The 20505-nt window shown below is 60.7% G+C and overlaps 2 protein-coding genes across 7 annotated transcripts in view; one reads left to right on the top strand and one right to left on the bottom strand.

Moving 5' to 3' along the window:
• Positions 1-1848: 1848 nt before the first annotated feature.
• MPG (N-methylpurine DNA glycosylase) lies at positions 1849-8782 on the top strand. The gene is made up of 4 exons (XM_028111514.2): positions 1849-1958; positions 4424-4657; positions 5407-5611; positions 8342-8782. Exons 1-4 carry the CDS (start codon positions 1935-1937, stop codon positions 8716-8718), a joined length of 840 nt encoding a protein of 279 aa, XP_027967315.1. The 5' UTR covers positions 1849-1934; the 3' UTR covers positions 8719-8782.
• The window catches only part of NPRL3 (NPR3 like, GATOR1 complex subunit), a 37651-nt gene continuing 25853 nt past the window's right edge, over positions 8708-20505 (bottom strand). For 4 of the 6 annotated variants that reach the window (XM_028111509.2, XM_028111508.2, XM_088017244.1 and 1 more), the window contains 7 exons: positions 18022-18159; positions 16933-17089; positions 13954-14060; positions 13399-13528; positions 11316-11505; positions 10405-10597; positions 8708-9505 (listed from right to left, as the gene is read on the bottom strand). In XM_028111509.2, coding sequence (XP_027967310.1) covers positions 9340-9505; positions 10405-10597; positions 11316-11505; positions 13399-13528; positions 13954-14060; positions 16933-17089; positions 18022-18159 — 1081 coding nt within the window. In that variant the 3' untranslated portion in view covers positions 8708-9339. Of the gene's footprint in view, positions 9506-10404; positions 10598-10658; positions 11194-11315; positions 11506-13398; positions 13529-13953; positions 14061-16932; positions 17090-18021; positions 18160-20505 lie in introns of those variants that run through there. The other 2 variants (XM_028111512.2, XM_028111510.2) reach the window with 2 other exon arrangements.

Below are 20505 nucleotides of genomic sequence, written 5' to 3' on the forward strand. Positions count from 1 at the left end.
CCTTCGGGAACGAGTAGTGGCCCCATGATTTCTACAAGGACCACGCACCATTTGTGAAATCAGAATAAAAATTAATACAAACGGTGCCCACCCTGCCCGAGCCCTCACCAGGAGGACAGGGCCCAGTGGGGGCCTCAGTTTCCCTCCCAGAGAGAGGAAGAGGGGAAAGGGAGGAGAGAAGGGGGACTGGGCACAAAGGAAGGCAGGAAGCAGGCATCATTGTTTGGGCCGAACGGCTGCAGGGGGTAAGAAGGAAAGATGGGTGGGAGTCACAGCTAGGCCTGCCTTCCGAGCACGGATTTATGACACATTGCCCACCTCCGGAAGCGACACAGAGTACCACAAACAGCTGGGTGGCTTCCAGCAGGGGCCCTTCCTCCCCAGGAAGTCCTGGTGGGAGCCCTGAGGGGAGGGGGCCAGCAGCGCTGCTGGGCCTGGGCCCAGCCTGGAGTTCAGCCCTGGAGCTGGTCAGAGGAGGAACACAGTGGGAGCCCAGAATGCTCCCAGCCAGACCTGCTCTGCTCATCCGCCGCCCCATCCACATGGCCCATCCGGCACTTCCTACCTGACATCATCCTATGCCCAGTTGCTCTCCGAGGCCCCACAGGTACCCCCTCCCAAGGCCAGGGTCACAGAAATCAAAGTGCAGGCCCTGCTCTTCAAGGGTTTTCCCAGGGTAGGGGTGGGTGATACAAGAGGGTGGGACTGTGCCCGCCACAGCAGAAGGGCCCTGCAGGGGACCCTAGAGCTACAGAGTGTATGTCGGGGAGAGGGGGGTGACTCTGCTGGGTGTTAGGTCCCCCATTCACCCTCCTGGTCCACAGGGGCCAGCGGTGCGCCCCTCCCACCCCCCATCCCAGCCCCACAATTGTCCCCAGACAACAGCCCTGTGCTTGAACACCTCCCCCCCCACCCATGGCCCTTCCTTCCTCTGGACCAGGCACTGCCCTCCCCAAACTCTCTTCGCCCCCCCCCCCCCCCGGCCCTTGGGGACTCCAATCCGATTTAAGAGATTACAGGCAGGGTGGGCAGCATCAGAGGTGGGAGGGCGGGACGGTCCCCATACCGCCCCCAGCCGCTCCCCTACGAACTGCAAGCCGGGCGTTCATGGGTCCCCACAGCCCTAGCCCCGGCCTCAAGCCTCTTTTGAGGAGGCTGGCCACGGTCCAGCAAGCCCGCCGAGGACGTGGGCGGGCTCCTCTGGGCATCTCTGGGTGGCAGAAGGGGTGGGGGCTCCACGGCGGACAGAATCCCCGGACCCGCCCGTGATGATGACCCGGGCAGAGGGCAGGGGCTTCCGGATAGGCCTGGCATCCGCTTCCTGGACAGTCTTCCTGGCCCACTCCCCATGTCCTCTCCCCGCAAGTGCCTCCCGGAGGTCGGGAGCAAGTAAAACCCCTCCGCAGTCCAGGAAGGCGTGTCCCGAGGACCGGGGCTCCGCCGCCACCTCCCCCACGCTCACTCCATTGTCATCCCACCGAACCGTCTGCGGGCCACCCCCCCAACCCCCAACCGGGGCCCCTCGAGGACCTAAGCAAGACTCGTGACGGACCAGTCCTCTTGGGGGTCCGACCACTGGCTGGCGGCCGTGCAGGGACCACCGTGCACGTGGGGGCGGGACGCAGGTCACTGGGGGGAGCACCAGCTGCGGGGGTTCTCGCCCCCACCCCAGCCGCCTCCCGCCCTCCCCCCCCGCCTCACGCCACAAGTGTCCCGGCAGCCCCCGGGCCTTTGTCCAGGATGGGAGGAGCCCCCCACCCCACCGTCCGGCCCCTCCTCCGGGGGCGGATCGGTGCCGCGCGGTCGCCGCCGCTCCCCGAGCTTCCGTCCTCCTCCGCGCAGGCGCCGGCGGCACTTCCGGGGTCGCTTCTGGGCGGGCGGGGGGCTCCCGGCACTGCGGGTCCCCGCGCCCCGAGCCCGGCCCGAGCCGCGGGATGCCCGCGCGCGGCGCGGCCCAGGTGAGTGCGCGCCCGGTGCGCGTGCTTGTGGCTGCGCGCACGGCTGCCCCGCGCTGCGGCCGAGGAACGAACGGGCTCCGGGGCGGCAACCTCCCCCGCAGTGGCACCAGCGCTGAGCGAGCACCCGGGGAAAACCAGTAACGTGCGCGCCGGCCCCTGACGGGGGCTGCAGTCCGCAGACGGGCGCCCACCGGCGTGGCGGCCCCGGCTCGGCTGCTCCCTTTGCTATTAGAAAAGTCGAGGCCCAACCCGAGGTTGCCGGCGACGTCTGGGAGAAGCCCCAGACCCCGGTTTCCTGGTTGAATGCGCTGCACTGAGGCCCAGCTCGGACATGTCCTCCCCGGGGGCCAGGCTGCGACAGAAGTGACCTGGGTTGGCCCAAGGGGCCAGTTTCTCACGCTCCTCACTTCAGCGCCAGTCACAGCCGGATCAGTGTTCTCTCTGTAGTTACTAACCCTTGTTTTCCCGGGTTTTGGTGGAGGGCTGATGGGTCCACTGGACACCCACATGTAGGCCAGGCTCTTTCCTGCCCTCCACCGGCTGGAGAGCCTGGCCTCTCTGCCAGAGAGCCTAGTCCCCAGGTTTTGCCTGGACACATCCTGGGAGGAGGGTGTTTCTTGCTAACGTTCATGGAGTGCTTGCTGTATGCCAGCCACGTGCCGGCGGGACTTCTCTCATTTTATCCTCCTAACCACCTTGTGCCACAGATACTCGCCCCCTTTCTACAGATGAGGGAACAGAGAGGCACAGACACTTGAGGTCATTTTCTGGGGCCCTTTCTTTAGGGAACCCTCATTTCTAACCAGGGCCAGGGATGCATGTGAGGTGCCCAGGTACACAGTCTGACGCAGTGCTCACTCTTGAGTGTGATAGCAGGGTCACCCTGCTACTTAGTCGTGCGGCCAGACCGCCACGAAGGCCTGTGAGGTTCAGATTCTAGGTCTGTAATAGGGAAACTGAGGCCTCTCTGAGCCTCAGTGCCTGCGCAGTTTTGTGAGTCCCTCACCACCCAGGGTGGGCCAGGGCTGACCCAGCATGACCCGAGTGCCATGAGGCAGGCAGGGGGCCAAACTCCAGGTGGCAGCGTCCCAGCGTCTGAGCCCATGGCGGGTACTGGCAGATGGGCTGGGCTGCAGAGACGGTCACGTCAGCGTCCACTCTCAGTAGACTGGCAGTCTCCTTTCGATCTGGAACGTCAGCACTTATGTTAAAAATAATGGGTCTGTCACATGCCAAGGAGATGTGGGTACTACTGAAAACCAGCCCTTGCAGAGGGTGTTTCCAGGCCCCAGTGCTCACCTGCTCTTCATCTTCTCCCACTTCTTGTAGCAGCTGGTCCCAGAACAGCTGAGTGTGTGTGGTCAGGTTTCTCGGGCTGCGTGGCAGCAGGTGGGAGGTTAGGTCTTGTCCCTTGGGAGAACTCACCTTTGCCCCACTTGCTCCTTATCATTATGACATCCTGGGTCATGAGAGGACAGTTGGGGACTCACCAGGGGTCATGCCCTGAGTACTTGGGTTGGAGCAAAGAAGACAGCCTGGTGCTCCCCGACCTGTGTGTGTCAGGCCTTCCTGGCCATTCTGAGGAGGGGAGCCCTACCAACACATCAGCCGGGTGGGAGGGAGTGTGGAGGACGCAATGACCCACAAACCACAAACGTTCCTTGGCCAAACCCCATCAGGGTCATGGCTGTGCTTTTATTTTTTTTTAATTATTTTTTGTAAAGATTTTTATTTATTTATTGAGAGAGAGAGAGAATGGTAGCATGAGAGGGAAGAAGGTCAGAGGGAGAAGCAGACCCCCTGCTGGGCAGGGAGCCCGATGCGGGACTCGATCCCGGGACTCCAGGATCATGACCTGAGCGGAAGGCAGTCGCTTTAACCAACTGAGCCACCCAGGCGCCCATGGCTGTGCTTTTAAATTCCTGGTTAGGGGGGGCACCTGGCCGGCTCGGTCGGAAGAGCATGCAACTCGATCTTGGGGTCATGAGTTTGAGCCCCATGTCCGAGTGTAGAGATTACTTAAATATAAAAAATCAACTCCCGGTTAGGGTCAGTGCAAAGGGCTGGGCTCCAGAAACAAGATGAGAAGTTTGTTTGGGGTCCACGTCATGAGTGGGAATCAGGATACCAGCCCTCCTGCCCTAGGCTGGGGGCCCCCACTGTCCCCTCAGCCCTTTACCATCATCAGCCTGTGCATCTTCTGCATGTGGACAGTGTGTGGATCAGAGTGGCTACTCTCTTGCTGCTACCAACAGCCTGTCCCCCCGCACAGGCCCTCCCCGAGCCTCCGGGGGCCCAGCACGGGGCCGAGTACATCAGGTATCGCATTTCCGTTGGCACCCTTGTTACAACCCCCCAAGGGGATGCCTCCGTTTGACAGGTGAGGCCGGCAGTCGAATACGGTCCCTCAGCTCTGACTTCACCACAAAACCTATTCAGATTTATTTTGTCTGTTCGCATTACAGCTTTCCCGCAGAATGGGGCAAAAGAAGCAGCGGCTGTTGGAGGCAGAACAGCATCTGAGTCCACCAGACAGAGCCCAGACGCTTTCCCCTCTGGAGCCCTGCTTGCGGCCACCTGCAACCCTGAGCCCCCAGCGCAGCATCTACTTCTCAAGCCCAAAAAGCCACTCTGCACAGCTGGGATCTGAGTTTTTCGACCAGCCCGCTGTCCCCCTGGCGCGGGCATTTCTGGGACAGGTACTGTCACGTGGCCAAGGAGTAGGCAGAAAGGCTTCGGGCTGAGGAAGACGCAGTTCCCTGGCACAATCAGCACTCCGCAGGCCTGCCCTGGTCCCCTGTGGCCTGGACTGCTCTCCCAGGTGCCTTGCTGACCTGAGAGCCCCTGCCCTGTCCTCAGCTGGCGGGGTGCTGTCTGGGCCACCTGCAGCCGGCTCCTCTCCCTGGCGGACTGCTCCTGGTGGCGCTGGCTCACACCCGGGGCCGTGGTCCAGGCCGGGGGCACTGCAGGGCAGCTGGTCCTGCTGCCCGGGCCTTTCAGAGCCAGGTGCGTGGGAGCCGAGGACGGTCCTTTGTGGTCAGTCCAGGTGGAAGGCGTCACGGGCAGCTGTGTGGGGACAGCACCGGCGCCCTGTGCCCTCCATGCTGCCCTGCCCCAGGCTCAGCATTTAAGTCCAAGGGGACTTGGGGAGGAAGAGGCAGGGAGATGGGGGGCCCCTCCAAGAAGACTTGAAGTGTGTGACTTGACGAGTGCTGGCTTTCCAGCCTGGCCCTGGCCGGAGCTTGAGACAGCTACCATCCGTGGACAGAATACTTAGCAGGGCCTGTGTTCCCGGCGTGGGTGAGCAGCACAGAGGGGACAGTGGGAGGCCTGGCTGGGCCTGGGCGCCCTGGTGCACCCTGAACTGGGGAGATGACGCCCAGGCTGTGGGCTGTCACAGTTGAGTGTACCCCGGCCCCTCCCTGCTGAGCGGACGGACTGCCCACAGGTCCTGGTTCGACGACTTGAGGACGGCACAGAGCTCCGCGGCCGCATTGTGGAGACGGAGGCATACGTGGGGCCAGAGGATGAAGCTGCCCACTCTAGGGGTGGCCGGCTGACCCCCCGCAACCGTGGCATGTTCATGAAGCCAGGGACGCTGTACGTGTACATCATCTATGGCATGTACTTCTGCATGAACGTCTCCAGCCGAGGTGAGCAGTGCTGGGGTGCTGGGGCAACAGGAGGCCTTGGGCACAGTCCCCTCATTTGGCGGCTGGGAGATCCCTGGGAGGACCAGGCCGGGGAGGTGTCACTGCTGAGCTAGGTTAGGTTCTCAGGAACGCTGGCTACACTGCCAGGGTGGTTGTAGGTGCCGGGGCCCCCCCTGGATAGAGGTCATGGGTTGACCTGAACACAGGGCTGACAGGTTCCGCAAGGACACCAATGGTCACAGGGATCAAAGGTGGTGTCTCCTATGACCCCAGGGTGGACCTGGGAGGGGCTGGTTGTGGGGAAACGAGGGTAGGATCAGTTTGGGTTGAGTTGGGCTCAAGCCCGAGCCTCGCCAGGGGGTCAGTTATGGGGTCTGAATTAGTCATTCTCAACTGGGGATGATTTTGCCACCTGGGTGGGGTACCATTAGGCAACGTCCAGAGATGTGTGGTCATCCCAGCTGGGGACGTGCTACTGGTGTCTAGCGGGGGGAGGCCAGGCATGCTGCTGAATGGCCCCCACCACACAGAATCATCTGGCCCCAAATGTCAGCAGTGCCGAGTGGAGAGATGTTGGTTTAGAGCTCCCAGGAGAATCTGCTCACCCCGTGAGACCTGCTCTGGGGCACTGTGAGCGGGTGGCTGTTTTCCGGAAGGTCTGGGCTCAGAAGGAAGAGCCCACAGCACTGTCCTGCCTGAGGCACTGCTGACCAGTAGGTGTGCCTGGCCCATTCTGGCCAGCCAGTTCCAGCCCGTGTGTGTCTGTTCAGTCTCCCCACTGCCCATCCCAAGAAGAGCAGATGCTCAAGGAGACCAGTAAGAAGCTTGGGGTCTGGTATGTTGTGTGTCACACACATTTGTTGAATGATTCCAATGACCTGGGAGTTGTGCTTGCACCAAGGAGACAGCTGGACATGTCCATTGACAGAGCCGCAGGGGTTAAAGGGCCTGCAGGGGACCCACGATTGGTCCTGTGCCCAGCACAAAGGAGGTGTTGAGTGAAGCTGAGCGACTGGACATCAGAGGATGGTAGGGTCCTCTTGTCATTCTGGGGAGCTTACTTTGGTTGTCCGGCTTTACTTTGGCAAGAGAACCAACCCCCTCTTGTGAAGTGGGACTGAACTCAAGAGTCTAGCGATGCCCAGGGCTGTGGTCAACAAGGAAGGGGGAGAAGCCCAGGATTTTGGGGTTGTGGGGGGAGGTACAGTGGACGGAGCAGACACTGGGGGTGGTGCACTACTTTATGGCCACGTGACCATCCAGGTCAGTGCGGGAACAGGAAACCACACAGGTACAGTCAAGGCCAAGGGTCATCCGGGCAGAGTGAAGGGGAGGGGAGGCCAAGGACATGGTCGTCGTCTGCCTGCCCTCAGGGTGGGGGTGGCACAGAACCAACCAGGAGGGCAGGTGGTGTAGACGGAGGACTGGTGGGTGAGGACGGGGAGACCTGGCAGGAAGAGGTTAGGGTGTCGTGTTTTTGTCAGGATGAGGGACTCAGATGCATTCCAGGGTAGGGGTGTGGGGATGGAGGAGGAGGCCGCTCCTTCATCCCAGGTGCAGGGGCTCCGCAGGACAGTGAGGGACATGTGCGGCACCCCCGGGGAGCCCGGGAATCACAGAGGCACAGGAACTTCCAAGGCTTTGTGTACCCCGAGTGTATCTTGAGGTCCTTGGAGAACGGGCTGGTTAAGGGGCATCTGGTCAGCTGCTGGCTACTTGAGAAGGCCTGGCTGCTGCATCCCCTCGGGGCTCCCAGATGCCAGTGGGGAGACCCTTGTGGCCAGGGCCCAAGGGTGGAAACTGGCCTGGCCACCCGAGCCTCTCAGACCCCCTGGAGGCAGGGGGTGGCCTGGTCAGGAGAGCAGCCTTGCTGGAGGGTCCGAGTTCTTGTGGCCAGGGTCCTCACTGTCTCCAGCCATGCAGGACTGAGGAAATTGGGGCAGATGCATCTTCTTGCGTGAGCCCCGGGGCCCAGGGTGTCCATCTGCAGTCTCTGGTCTCTCAAAGTAGCTGGGACCGCGGCGCCCGGCTGGCTCAGGTGGTGCAGTGTGTGACTCTCGATCTCCAGGGCTGTGAGTCTGAGCCCCGTGTTGGGTGCAGACATGACTGAAAACAAACGTGATACGCAAAGGACCAGAGCTAGAAGGGATCCCAGGGGAGTGAGGGGCTGTGTGCCGGCATTTCCCCCCCCACCCCCCCCAGTCTCCCCCTGCGTCACTGGGCAGGGCTCCCCCAGCAGCGTGAGCACACCGGTAGCTGTTCCGAGCTGACCTTCCAGCTTGGAAGGTTCCAGCTTACCTGAGCAGGTAAGGCAGATGGGGTACCCTGCGGCCGGCTCGGAATCTGGCCCAGGCCTGAGGCTTCCTGCTTCCTGGTGGGGGGACCGTGCTCACAGATGACTGGCTCTCGGGGATTTCCTTTGCCAGCGTTACAGCTACTGCCAGCCACCAAACCAGATGAAGCCAGGGAGGAGGCCAGCTACCAACACCCACCATGCTTCTTAAAAAATAGGTTCTCCCTAGCTAGTGGTCAGGCATTCAGGCCTCGTGGACACAGCCCACCTGGTGGCACAAGCGCCTTGCAGGTACGAGTTTGCAGAAGGTGGAAACAGCAGACGTTTGGAGACTGAGTGCAGGGGTGCTCAGCACCTCCGCAGCACTGGATGTGCCCCGGGTAGGGAGGGCAACAGCCTGCGGAGGCTTGGCTTTCTAGGCTGTCTGTGTCCCACAGGGGATGGGGCGTGTGTCCTACTGCGAGCGCTGGAGCCCCTGGAGGGCCTGGAAACCATGCGGCAGCTTCGTAGCACCCTCCGCAGGGGCGCCGCGGGCCGAGCCCTCAAAGACCGCGAGCTATGCAGCGGCCCCTCCAAGCTGTGCCAGGCCCTGGCCATCGACAAGAGCTTCGACCAGCGGGACCTGGCCACGGACAAAGCTGTGTGGTTGGAGCGCAGCCCCCCGGGGTCCGGTGAGCCAGCTGTGGTGGCGGCAGCCCGAGTGGGCATTGGCCATGCGGGAGAGTGGGCCCAGAAGCCCCTGCGCTTCTATGTCCGGGGCAGCCCCTGGGTCAGTGTGGTAGACAGAGCAGCTGAGCAGAATGCACGGACCTGAGCAAGGGTCTGCTCCGACAAGGCTTTTTAATTAAGAACCAAATAAACGTTCTATGTCCAGAAAACAGTATTGCTTGTATCTCCGCCAGAGCCGCCCTCGTGGCCAACGTGCTTGTCATCCGTCCTCCCTCCAGGACAGGACTCGGAGGCCCTGGGTGTTCAGGAGGCTGGACGCACTGTTCCTCAGGCCTGAGGGAGGGAGGGTGGGGGGCACCAGGGCAGAATCACCCCCAAGACGTGGATCAGCTCAGGCCCTTGTGCAGCAGATGTCAAAGAGGGGGTGGGTGACAGCCTAGTCATGAGCCTCCTGGAGGCGAACACGAAGGCTGTAGTGGGGGCTGGGCCAGGCTCTCGTCCGCTCTTGGCCTCAGACACGTTTCTGTGTATTGCCCAGGGTGGCTGTGGGGAAGGCAGCCGTGGAGGGGGGCCGGGGAACGAGGCCAGGGTTGGGAGGAGGGTCTGAGAGACACACGGCCCAATTCTGTGTGTGGGGAGAACACAGGCCTAAGTCCTGGACACTCTCTGCGGCTGGGAGCTCGGACACTGAGGCTGTCTCAAAGGCCGGCTAAGAACGAGAACATGGAGGGCAGCGGCCTGCCTGTCCCCTCGGCCTTGGCCTGGCCTAGGGGAGCAGTGCCTGGAAGACAGCGATGACCGGGTCCTCATGGGTGGTCACGACCAGCACACTGCGGAACTTGTCAAAGAGCATGAGCAGCTGGGAGCGCCGTGTGTTCTCATTGTACATGATCTCCTCCAGGTGGTGGCGGCCACGGAAGTAGTGCAGGAGCCTGGGGTGGGGGAGAGGGCAGCGTGAGCCCAGGCAGCCCCTGTCCTAACAGCCACGGTGGGGATCGGTGCTGAGCTGCCCACAGACCTAGGCAGAGCTGGCAGGGATCCCGGGGCCTCCACCCCCAACAGGGGCAGGTGAGTTCCCCGGACCCGCCGCCCACCCACACGGTGCCCTGACGTGGGTCCACGAGGACACACGGCTGTTCACCCCCTGGAGCCACCTGAGCCTGAGGCTCACATCTGCCCTCGGCATGCTGGCATGGGTAGGAAAATGCAGGGGACAGGTCTGCCGGGGGCTTCCCTTCTTCATGCTGCTGTGGCAGCAAGTGCCATGTGGCTATGGGCCCAGACGGGGTCACTGCTCTAGGGGCCATGTGTGGCTGGAGCTGGCACAGAGGAGGCCGGGACCCAGCTGCTTCCAAGAGTCACCTGGCATGCGGTTCTTAACTGGGGGCCTGCTGCCGGTCAGCCTCACCCCACCCAAAAAACCCTCCATCTGCAGAGCCCCCCAAGTCAAAGCTGGGTGTGACAAAGTGTCACCAATGATGTAGGGGTCCTGGACACCACCGCCCCCAGCCCGGGCTCAGAGTTTTCCCAGCTGTGAGGATAAGAACCTGCCGCAGCTTCCAAAAGAGTACCAAGAGACACCCAGGCAGTCTTGGAGGGACCCCCCACAGGCAGAGGCACCAGGCCTGGCATCTTGATGACAGACGGTGCCGGCCACAGTGGGCACACACAGGCGCCAGTTGGGGACACCTCAGTGCTTGAGATGCCACAGCAACCAGCAACTGCCGTTGGTCATCAGTGGATTTCAGCTGGGTTGTGCTGGGTAAGTCCCCATCCACTTGCTGATCTGACCCTAGAACTGGCCCAGTGCTGCGGGTCCGCCTGCCCCCACCTGGCAAACATGCGGAGGTCCTCGGGGTTCTGGGCTGCAGGCACGCTGAGGATGGCAGCCCGCTCGTGCTCGGACAGGCTGGCCAGCAGGTTCTCCGTCATCCTCTTGTTGAGTGGTGAGTCCCCACTGGGGAGGAGCTCCGCGCTGGAGTTATCCATGCTGGGGCTAGTGAGGGTCATGTCGTCACTGCTGGCTGTGGGTGGGCACGCGTCAGGGAGCAGCCGGCCCCCCAAACACGCCCCTGGTGCACCCACCGTGCCATCCGTGTCCACCGGGAATCCGCTGCCGCACCCTCTGGTAGCAGCCTCCACACCCCAAGGCAGGCCTGCTCGTCCCACCCGTCCGTCCCAAGATGGACAAGGGAGGGCCCTGAGCAAGGCCGGGTCCTTGCACTGAACTTGAAGATCAAGGTCAGGCCTCAGCCTAGGGAGCCTTCCAGCCCTTCGTCTCCCCCGAGCCTGGGAAGCCTGGGGGACCCGGGGCCTGGCAATGGGCTGTGTCCTTTGGGCGCATGCGGTGGCCACAGCAGCTCTTCTAAGAAGCGACTGTGAGCCAGTGTCTCCTCACAGGCCCCGAAACAGCGGGCTCAACTATCCTCCCAGCAAGGCTGGGACGTCTGCTCTGATCCCAGGCTGCTTGGGAGCCCAGAGCCACAGAGGTGCAGGAGGCGAGGGAGAGGGGTCTCCTGCCCTCCTTCAAGGGGCAAGCTGCTCAGCAGGGGACGGGGGCTGTCCGGGTGAGGGCCCAGGTGCCCACATACGGGGCGGGAGTGTGTGCACACGCACGGCCCTGTGAGGGCACGTCAGTCAGCCCCAGCAGTGCCCATGTCAGGATCCCAGCTGCCACTCCCAAGTGCCTCCCAAATGCCACCCCCACCCACCAGCTGGATGCCCTGGGCAGGGGGCGCCTACTTGGGGAACCAAAGCTGAGCGCATTAGGTGTGCTGAGGCTGCGGCCGCTGACCCTGGTGGTGAGGGGGACATCGTCCTCTCGAGGGTGGGGCTCATCCTCACTGGGCGAGGCCATCAGGCACACGTAGGTGTGCAGCTGGACAAGGAGTCTGTGCTGCAGCATCCACACCACCATCTGAATGAGCTGGGTCTGCAGGACAGGCGGCATGAGCCCCCAGGGCAGCGGAGGAAGGCTGGTCCCCCGCCACTGCCTTGCTCCCCTCCAGGGAGGACCAAGGAGCCATGACCTAAGACACGATCCCCACGAGTCATCCCAGAGGCAAGGGGTCCATGAGCTCCAGGGGCCTGACCCCGGGGCACAAGGCTTCCCACCTCAGAAAAGGACCCCTCAGCTGCTGGCCAAGCCCAACTCCTTGCTCCAGGGAAGGTCACAGGAGCGCTCCCACCACACACTCGGGCCGCCCCCGTGCCCGGCCTTTCGTGCCCCCCGCTGAGAAGCAGGGCCGAGTACATGGACCCCCACCACAGAGCTGGGCCTGTGGGGACCTCCGCACCGTGGCCTGGACACTGTTCACAAAGAAGCTGCAGGCAGCTGTCTGGAGAGCAGAAGTCCTCTGTCTGGCTCAACCTGGAAGCCTGCCCAAGGACCATGAGCCCCGATGAGGTGTGTGGAGTCCACCCTTCTCTCATGGGGCTGGCCCCTGTGCAGGGCCAGTGAGGAGCCCTGAGCAGGCCCAGCTCGAGCATGGGTGAACAGGAAGGTCACACATCTGCCTGCTCGGCTTTGGGAGTCCCCCCTGGGAAGGGACGGCTGCCGGGCATGGAAACAGGGATGTACCACGTACCAGGGGCAGGTCATGACCTGGTCAAACCAAATAAAATTGAAAAGGACTGTAAGATAGTTAGAATTAAGGAATAAAACAAAGGCGCTTCATAAGCACTCCAGAGCACATGCCAGGCCCTGAAGCAGGAAACGTGACAAGCAGGCGCCTCACCCCGCTCCATCTGAGCCCCTTGACCAAGCACAAGGCGCCCCCAGGCATGGCCTGGAAAATCCACCCGCCATCCGGACCATTAGGAAGCTTCTGCTGGGGGAAGTGGGGGCACAGATGCAAAGTGTGGCTTTTATTCAGCTGGCAGGGCCTGGCACAGTTCCTGGAAACCAAAGGCCCCATGAAAGACAGCCTTTAGAACTCTGTCACACACAGCATCTGAATGAACTCAAGAACCAGGATCTCCTCCTCATTCACAACTTGAGACAAAGGGAAAGGGTTTGCTTTTAAGGACTGGTTTTGCCTAACAGATCTCACACTTATTTAAAAAAAAAAATACTTTCCTTCTGAAGACAAAGCCTTGAGAACACCCAGCCCCATCTCCCAACACCTGCCCCATCCTGGCTCTGCGCTCCCTGCCCAGAGTTCCAGAGCTGCAGGCCTTCAGCACAGGGGAGGGAAGAAGAGGCTCGTTCTGGGATCCAGCCTGCACCTGACCCAGAGCTCACCAGTTCATTCCACATGCTCATGCCTCCCTGGATGAGCCCTTGCCACACCCAGCAACCCCACCTGTCCCTCGCCTGGACCCAGGCCCACTGGGGCCTGTCCCAGGCCTGTCCTCTCCAGATCCTCTTGGATGAGGAGATTCTGGGGAACGGTGGGCCCAGGACTTAGACCCACACACCCTGTGGCCACCTAGACCGTGAAGGGGGGAGAGCCTGAGGCCAGGGCCCAAGTTCAGTGAAAACAAAGCTGACTCGGCAACCCCCCAGGAAAGGTTACCACTTTCCTGCCATCTGGGCCTCTTAACTCGGTTCTAACCCCGAGAACCACTCACGGCAGCCAGGCTGGGCTCCACCGGGGCGGGGGGGTGAGGGTGGGGGGTGGGACTTGGGACTGCCCAGGTGTCTGCAGGTGGCCTGGCTGGGGAGCCAGCTATTGGTCACCCTGGCGTGACATGTACCACCGACACAGCCAAGCCCCCTCCTCCCCAAAACCCAGGCTAAGGGTACAGCAGCACTGTGGGCCTTGGGATAAGGAATGGACACTGGGTGGGTGGTTCCCGGACTCCCTGGACTCCTGCAACTTACCTCCTGCACAGGGGGGGCGAGGGGGTTCCTGAATTCTGACAAGGAGACAGGCAAGGAGAACTTCGCAAGGACAGAGGGCAGGTCGTGAGCTGGAAACTGATGGGAGAACTGTTCGGCCAGTGGGGAGTACCTGGGAGAGGTGAGGCGAGCATGCCCATGGGCTCAGCAGGCCTCACCGTTGATCCCTGACGTCTGTGCCCTCGCCACAAGCCCGGGGCAGACAGCAGGGAGGCGCAGCATGGCAGGTGGCCCAGGATGGGTGCATTGAGGACAGAACCCAGGTGCCTCCCCGCGATGGACAGCAGGAGCCAGAGGCACAGGCCAGGGCCCCTCTGAGCCCCCGAGTCAAGATCAAGGCTCCCACCCCCCAGCCCAGGCACCCCATCCGGAGCCCACTGGCCGGACCCTGCATGGGGGCTCTGAATGCCGGAAGAGCACAGGCCCGGGGCAGGCCACGTGGCACAGGCCAGAATTAGAACGTGGACACAGCAGAGGCCAGCAAGCAAACCCAAGTGGGGAGCACCATCCTGGGCTCCGGAGACCAGAGATACTCACAGACACACGCTGGCATTGGGAGAAAGCATGTAGACGTTGTTCTCACACAGCGGGTAGATGATGATGGCCTTGCCCCAGTACACCAGGTGGGCCGCGAGCTGGAAAACCTGCAGGCAGTGGGAGCTGGGAGGATACTGCCCGACCCTCCGACCCCCTGCCCGGGCGTTTGGCACAGCACACGCACAATAACCCTTCTTATCACTGGTCCCTGGTGTGGTTTGGGATGGTCACTTCCCAGAGGACCGTGACCACAGGACCCTGTCCAGGCTGGCACTCAGGAAAGGTCTCATGAGCACTGGGACACCTCACCTCGGCAAACAGGACCACCAGCGCCAACACGGCAGAAACCTCAGCTCCTTCACCGCCGCTCTTCTCTCTCATCCCAAGTCTTACTGACACTCCAAAGCAAGGATATGTCTGCTTCCCTCCAGCTGCCATCGCCCTCACCTGTGCTATCCACCTCCCACCGCTCCCTGCAGCCAGAGCACCATCCTGGAGACCAGAGGTCTGAACCCATAGCTCAGGCTGGACTCCAGCTCTCAGCAGGGACATGCTCTCCGGAGACTCTGGGGGAAAAGCTGCCCTATCTCCTCGAGCGGCAGTGTTCCCTGGCGCGTGGCCACATCCCTCCGATCTCTGCCTCCGCGGTCATACCCCCTGCCCATCTCTCACAAGGGCCCTGTGGTGACACTGGGCCCACCCAGACAATCCAGGGTCACTGCCCACCTCAAGGTCCTTCATCACATCTGCAAAGTCCCACATAAGGTTGCATTCACAGGACCTAGAGAGGATGTGAAGGTCTGTGGGGAGCCAATCACAAGGAATGGGCAGTGTGACCCTAATTTTCTGATTCAAAGATAATGTGTTAATAATTGATTCATACAAAAAGTCTGAAGGAATCTACAGTGGTTACCTCTGCGATACAGGATTGCAGGGATTCTCTGTGCCGGTAACTTGTGTAATATTTGAACATACTGACTCTATCACGACAAAAAAGCCCAAAATAGGGGAGATGGATGGGAGGACGGGTGAAACAGGTAAAGGGGTTAAGAGCGCACTTATCTTGGGGATGAAGCACTAACATACGGAACTGCTGACTCACTGTATTGCACACCTGAAACCAACATAACACCGTATACTAATTATGCTAGAAGTAAAAGCCCAAAATACTGACTTTGCCTGTGATGGAACACGAATTATTTAAGATTTTACTTTTTCTTAAGCAATCTCTATGCCCAACATGGGGCTCAAACTCACGACCCCAAGATCAAGAGTCGCAGGCTCCACTGACTGAGCCAGCCGGGCACCCTGAGAACATAAGTCGCTTTAAATCATCTGAAGACGCTCACACCCGAAGCTGACACTTTCTCCCTAGGGCAGCCACCCGTTCTTGGGGCTCCAACCGGGCTCGGCCAGCTCTGCCGTCCTTGGGCCCCACGGGGCCACCTGCCACAGGTAACAGCAGCTGCAGGGGCCGGGAAGGCCAACCACACCAGCAGGAAACGCTGATTAGAGGAGCGTTCAGTAGGGAGGATTACGGAAGGGAAAAACGGTCTCCCCATGGCAAGGCTAGGGCAGGGAAGTGAAGGGGACATCACCAGAGCTTTGTCTTTGTCCAGAGAGACCAAGAAACTCGAAAGCTTAGCCCGTATGGGACAGAGCATAAGCTCTGCAGTGTGTACAAAACAGCCAGCACATTTAAGGTTCTGTCTTGCGGATGATGCTACAAAGGGGAGCAGGATGTGGTGCTCAGCTCCTCCAGTCCAGGAGCCCGTATGACAATGCATGAGGGCAGAATCCGACAGACGGTCTCAGGGGATGGACAAAGGTCATGGGGTACAAACAAGGGAACGACTCATTCTGGATGGCAGACTCAGAAACCGCTGCTTTGGGAAACACAGGCCTGAGAGTTAGGCTCCCCCAACAGCTAAGGACCAAACGCCAAAGGCGTGCCTGGGTGGGTGGGGGGGGGTGGCAGGGCAGGCCTGCCTCAAGCCCGCCTCACGCCTGGGCTCCTCTTCCTCAGAGCCACCGCTCCGGGGACAGGTCCTGCTGCCCCCTGGTGGCCACACGGTACCCACCACGACCAGACCGTGGTCCTGCCCTCCGCTGTCACTTGGGAGGCACAACCGCCCTGGGACCCTCAACCTCTTCCTGAGCTTCTTCTCACTCCCTGGCCCCCACCCAGGCTCCAACCAGATCACAGCCAGGACTGAGGGCAACCGGCTCTTGTTTTCGGCTCAGGTCATGATCTCAGGGTCATGAGAACACATGAGGCCAATCCCTGGGTTGGGCTCCCTGCTCGGCAGGGGGTCTGCAAGGGATTCTGTCCCTCTCCCCCCGCCTCTCCCCCAGCTCTCATGTGAACAAGCGCACTCTCTCTCAAATACGTAAATAAATCTTAAGAAAGAAAACATGCAGCCCACAAGCACATGGCTCAGCAAGAGGATGGGACCTCCTACAGAACACAGGCCTGAATGCACACAAAAGGGGGGTGGTCAAGGCCAGCAGGTTAGGCCCTGGTTCTGCACACAGGTGGGACCTCAGCTCCCACACTGGCAAAGTAGAGATGTGGTACTTTCTCACATGGTGACACCCTGAGGGCCCCTGCTTCAACCCTGCAAGCCCCCAGCCCTGGCACCCCATTCTCCACAGCCAGACACCCAGCAACTGGAGGGCCTCATGCCTCACGACTCCTGGACAGAGGACAACGTCAGTCCCCCACAGCCAGTTGACAAAGCCAGCCCCAAAGCCAAGCCTGACTCATTCCAGAACTTGGAGCCAACCCAGGAACGACCCAGCCCACCACGGAAGGCCATGCAGTGGCGCTCAGCTGGACAGAGGTCCTGGGGACACGGCACACAGGCAGCCTGCTTTCCTGAGGCCCTGACCTCCCACCTCCACCCAAGGACCACCTGCTTTGAGGTGCCCTCCCATTCTCCCCCACTGCGGTGTGTCCCCAGGCCCCCAGGCTGATACCTGCAGCAAGGCCAGGTCTGCATCCTGGGCCAGCTGCTGCAGGTTCTTGACGGCGGATGTGGTCTTGATGACGCGCACCAGGGCCGGGGAGCAGTCGAGCGGGAGCTCGCCCAGCAGGGACTTCTCATCACTGAGCAGCAGTAGAGCGTGGTACGGGCTGCAGAGCAGAGTCAGGGGTCAGCGGGACACACGAGCCCAGGCCCCCTGACCAGGCACGCTGCTGGGGCACACACACCGAACCCGAGGGAAGAGGCCACTGCAAGGGTTACACAGAAGGAGCAGTGCGTCCAGGGGCCTCTAAGAAGCCACAGGGGTCACTACAACCCTCAGAAAAAACAAAGTGGAACAAAACTGAAGAAGGCCCGACGACCCAACTCCATCTCCCACCTCCGGGACTGCCCAGTGAACATCTGTTGACCGAAAAAATACATGAATATTTTCCAGGCAGAGTCCCAAATATGGAAAAGCAAAATCCCCGCCACAGGCTATGAATAGAACTACATAAAATTATACTTCAGCAAGGAAGTCCAGGAGGAAGGACACGGACTCAGAGCACAGACTGGGCAAGGGAGAGACGGTTAGGTAGTGCCTTGCTTTCTTTCATCTCCAAATTTTCTGTAATGTGCCCAGATTTCTTTTTTCAGTTATAAAAATATCTAAGGAAACAGGAGACTTTAATGGGGGTGGGGGGGTTGCAAAAACTGAGCTTAGCTCTTTCCTTGCAGGAAACCAGTTAAATTAAGAAACTGAGTTCCCACAAGTTCTGATTCAAATGCAGGAGGTCCGGTGAGCAGCCCTGGGAGGATGGAACTCCCCCCACAGTCCAGTGTCTTGCCAGGGAGCTCAGCCCCTACAGCCCTGCCCAGGCCTGAGGCGAAGACCCCCGAGCACAGAGCCTATCGCCCTTGCGGTGCCGAGAGGGCCCAGAGGAAACTTGCGGTTGGTCATTTCTGGACAAAAACCAGACCCCAAAATACACGTTTTTACTTCCATCAGCAGTAGAGCCTTACCTGCCGATTCCTGCAGCAAGAAGAAGAAAGGACAACTCTCCCCAGGCAGAAGCTAGGCAGTATGTAGGCTGGCACTCACCGGATGGCTTTCAGGCTCCGCTCGATGGCCTCGGGTGGAATGAGGCTGGCAGCGGCGTAGTGGATCTTATGGGGCAGGCAGAAGCTCACCTCCAGCCAGCTGTTGATGTGGAGCTGCACCACGCCCGAAGTACACAGGCTGCAGAGAGCAGGCCCCGCTGCTGTCAGGTGCCATCGCGAACCCACACACACCACAAAACCCTGTGAAGCCCTCGGGCAAGAAAGCATCTTTCCAGATCTCAGGGTGCTTAAGAGAAGAACACACACAAATCTATCTCTGGGTCGCCCTGGAATCTGCAGTCCGACCAGAGTGCCAGGACTCAAGGGAAGCCTCTTCCGTGTCTGCTCCAGAGGCTCAACGTTGCAGGGCTAAGGCCTCCTCGGCACAGGGTGAGGGCCAGGCCCCTCGCACACCCCGTGAAGGCCCCATCACAGGTGGGCAGCTAGGCAGGGCAGGGCCTGTCTCCAAAAGAGAGGTGGGCAGGAGGGGAAAGGTGTGGGCAGGAGGGGAAAGGTGTGTGCAGGGGCTGCCAAGCCCCCCAAAACGTCCCATCAGGGAGAAGCACAAGGCACCCTCCTCCCTACAGATGCCAAGCTGCACCAAAGCAACTGTCCCAGCCAGCCTCAGCTGCAAACCTCTTGCTCCCCACCTCCTCGGTGACGGCAGTTTGGTTCTTTCAGGGCCAAACACTGCTCAGGCCACATCCGGCCACCCTGTCCCTGAATCCTTGTTTCTCCCACATCCCACCTTGACCATCTGCAAATCCTGTCTGCTCTCCCTACAGACCTGCGCAGCACCAGCCGCCCCCCCCGGACAGCCCGCCCTCCCCACTCAGACCCCCACGGTTCCCACCTCGGCAGCCCCAGCGAGGGCCCCCAAATGCCAGGAGCCCCACATGACCTGCCCACTTTTCTCGGACCTTCTCTCCTAGCCCAGGCTGTCTGGGTCCACCTGTACTGACCACTCTGCTCTTCTCGGCCTCTAGGACTCCCTCCAGGTGCCCTGGGTTCCTTCCCTGTTCCAGGTCTCAATTCAAGCCCCACCTTCTCGGTGAGGTGAGCCCCGGCCCAGCCCCAGCCCCAGCCCCCCAGGCAATCACTGCTGTGTGGTCGTGCGTGTCTGGAGCACCTGACCACAGGATGCACCTACACTTGTCTGCTGCTGGATGCAGTTTCCCCGACAGAATTCAGTCACCAGCTCTGGTCTTAGGTTTCCCTAACTGCTCCCCGCACAGCTGGTCAAGTGTCGGGTGCTTGGGGGGCACTGAGAACCACCTCATGAATAGAGGAAGGAAAGGGGTCCAAGGAACACGCTGCCAACTCTGGGTGGACAATCTTCCGGGAAGCCCCTGCTCAGAGAACAGGTTGCTGGTGGCTCCTCAGCAGGCACGTGGCCCCGTATGCCCTGCACCGCAGAACCACACACAGAGCTGTTTCCAGCAGGTGCTTCTGGAACCCTCCAACGAGAAGCCAGCCTGACAGCACCCAAAGCCTGGTGCACAGCTCCTGTATTAAGTGCCAACAGCACTCGGTGTCTGACACGGAGAAGTGGCCACTTGGGCAAAGCCCCCCTGGCAGGTGGACAAGAGGGGGATGTGTGCCCACTGTCGAGGCCTGCCCTGGCCTGGCCCAGTTCTTCCCATTACATTCCAGCCCTACTCTGCAATTCCCAAGTGGCCAGAGAGACCAAGACGCCCACATCCGGCCAAGTGTGGGGCGGGCCATGGCTCAGACCTCCCTCGGGGGCACACAAATGCACGGTGCTGGCAGGCGGCCCTAAGGTCCTCACTGCCCACGCCCACAGGCTGTTCTTACCATCTCTTCCCCGAAGCCTCAGGCAGCAGACCAACTACCACAGGTTTCTCCACGGGGCCACCCAAAGAGCCGGCAGAATCTGTGGCCAGCTGTTTTCTCAAGCAAGGAATGTGTAATGAGAAAAAATGGGGAAGAACACAAAGCACATCTGTGACCTCCAGGACCCCCTAGGATTCCTGCCAACACCACTATGTGCTCATTGCCCCGTGCCGCACTCCCAGGACACCTGCACCACTGAATAGCCCCCGAGGGAAGGTCAGAGCACCCGCTGCTGGGAGGGTGGGGGCTGCAGGCTGTGGCTGAGTCTGGAAGGCAAAAGTTTGGTCACTGCTGAGCCACAGTCCCTTAGGGTGAAACGCATGAGTGGGTCTAATGAGAGTCACAATCTAGAGAAGAGATCTGGGATCCTTCCCCAAGGTCCCAGAAGAACGGAGTGCTAGTGAGCGCCTGGGTGGCTCAGTTGGTTAGGCGACTGCCTTCGGCTCAGGTCATGATGCTGGACTCCCAGGATCAAGTCCTGCATTGGGCTCCCTGCTCAGCGGGGAGTCTGCTTCTCCCTCTAACCCTCCCCCCTCTCATGCTCTCTCTCTCCCCCTCTCTCATTCTGTCTCTCAAATAAATAAATAAAATCTTTTAAAAAAATTAAATTAAAGAGGCGCCTGGGTGGCTT

Source organism: Eumetopias jubatus, unplaced genomic scaffold, assembly GCF_037043125.1.
Source record: "Eumetopias jubatus isolate StellerSeaLion01/CBP00866 unplaced genomic scaffold, mEumJub1_p1.0 scaffold_12, whole genome shotgun sequence".
Lineage (NCBI taxonomy): Eukaryota > Metazoa > Chordata > Mammalia > Carnivora > Otariidae > Eumetopias > Eumetopias jubatus.

Bases quoted from the DNA above. Each gene is read 5' to 3' on its own strand.
- MPG (XM_028111514.2), top strand. From the start codon at position 1,935: ATGCCCGCGCGCGGCGCGGCCCAG. The intron at 4,658-5,406 runs GTACTGTCACGT...GACTGCCCACAG, and splicing joins CGCGGGCATTTCTGGGACAG to GTCCTGGTTCGACGACTTGA. The intron at 5,612-8,341 runs GTGAGCAGTGCT...TGTGTCCCACAG, and splicing joins CATGAACGTCTCCAGCCGAG to GGGATGGGGCGTGTGTCCTA.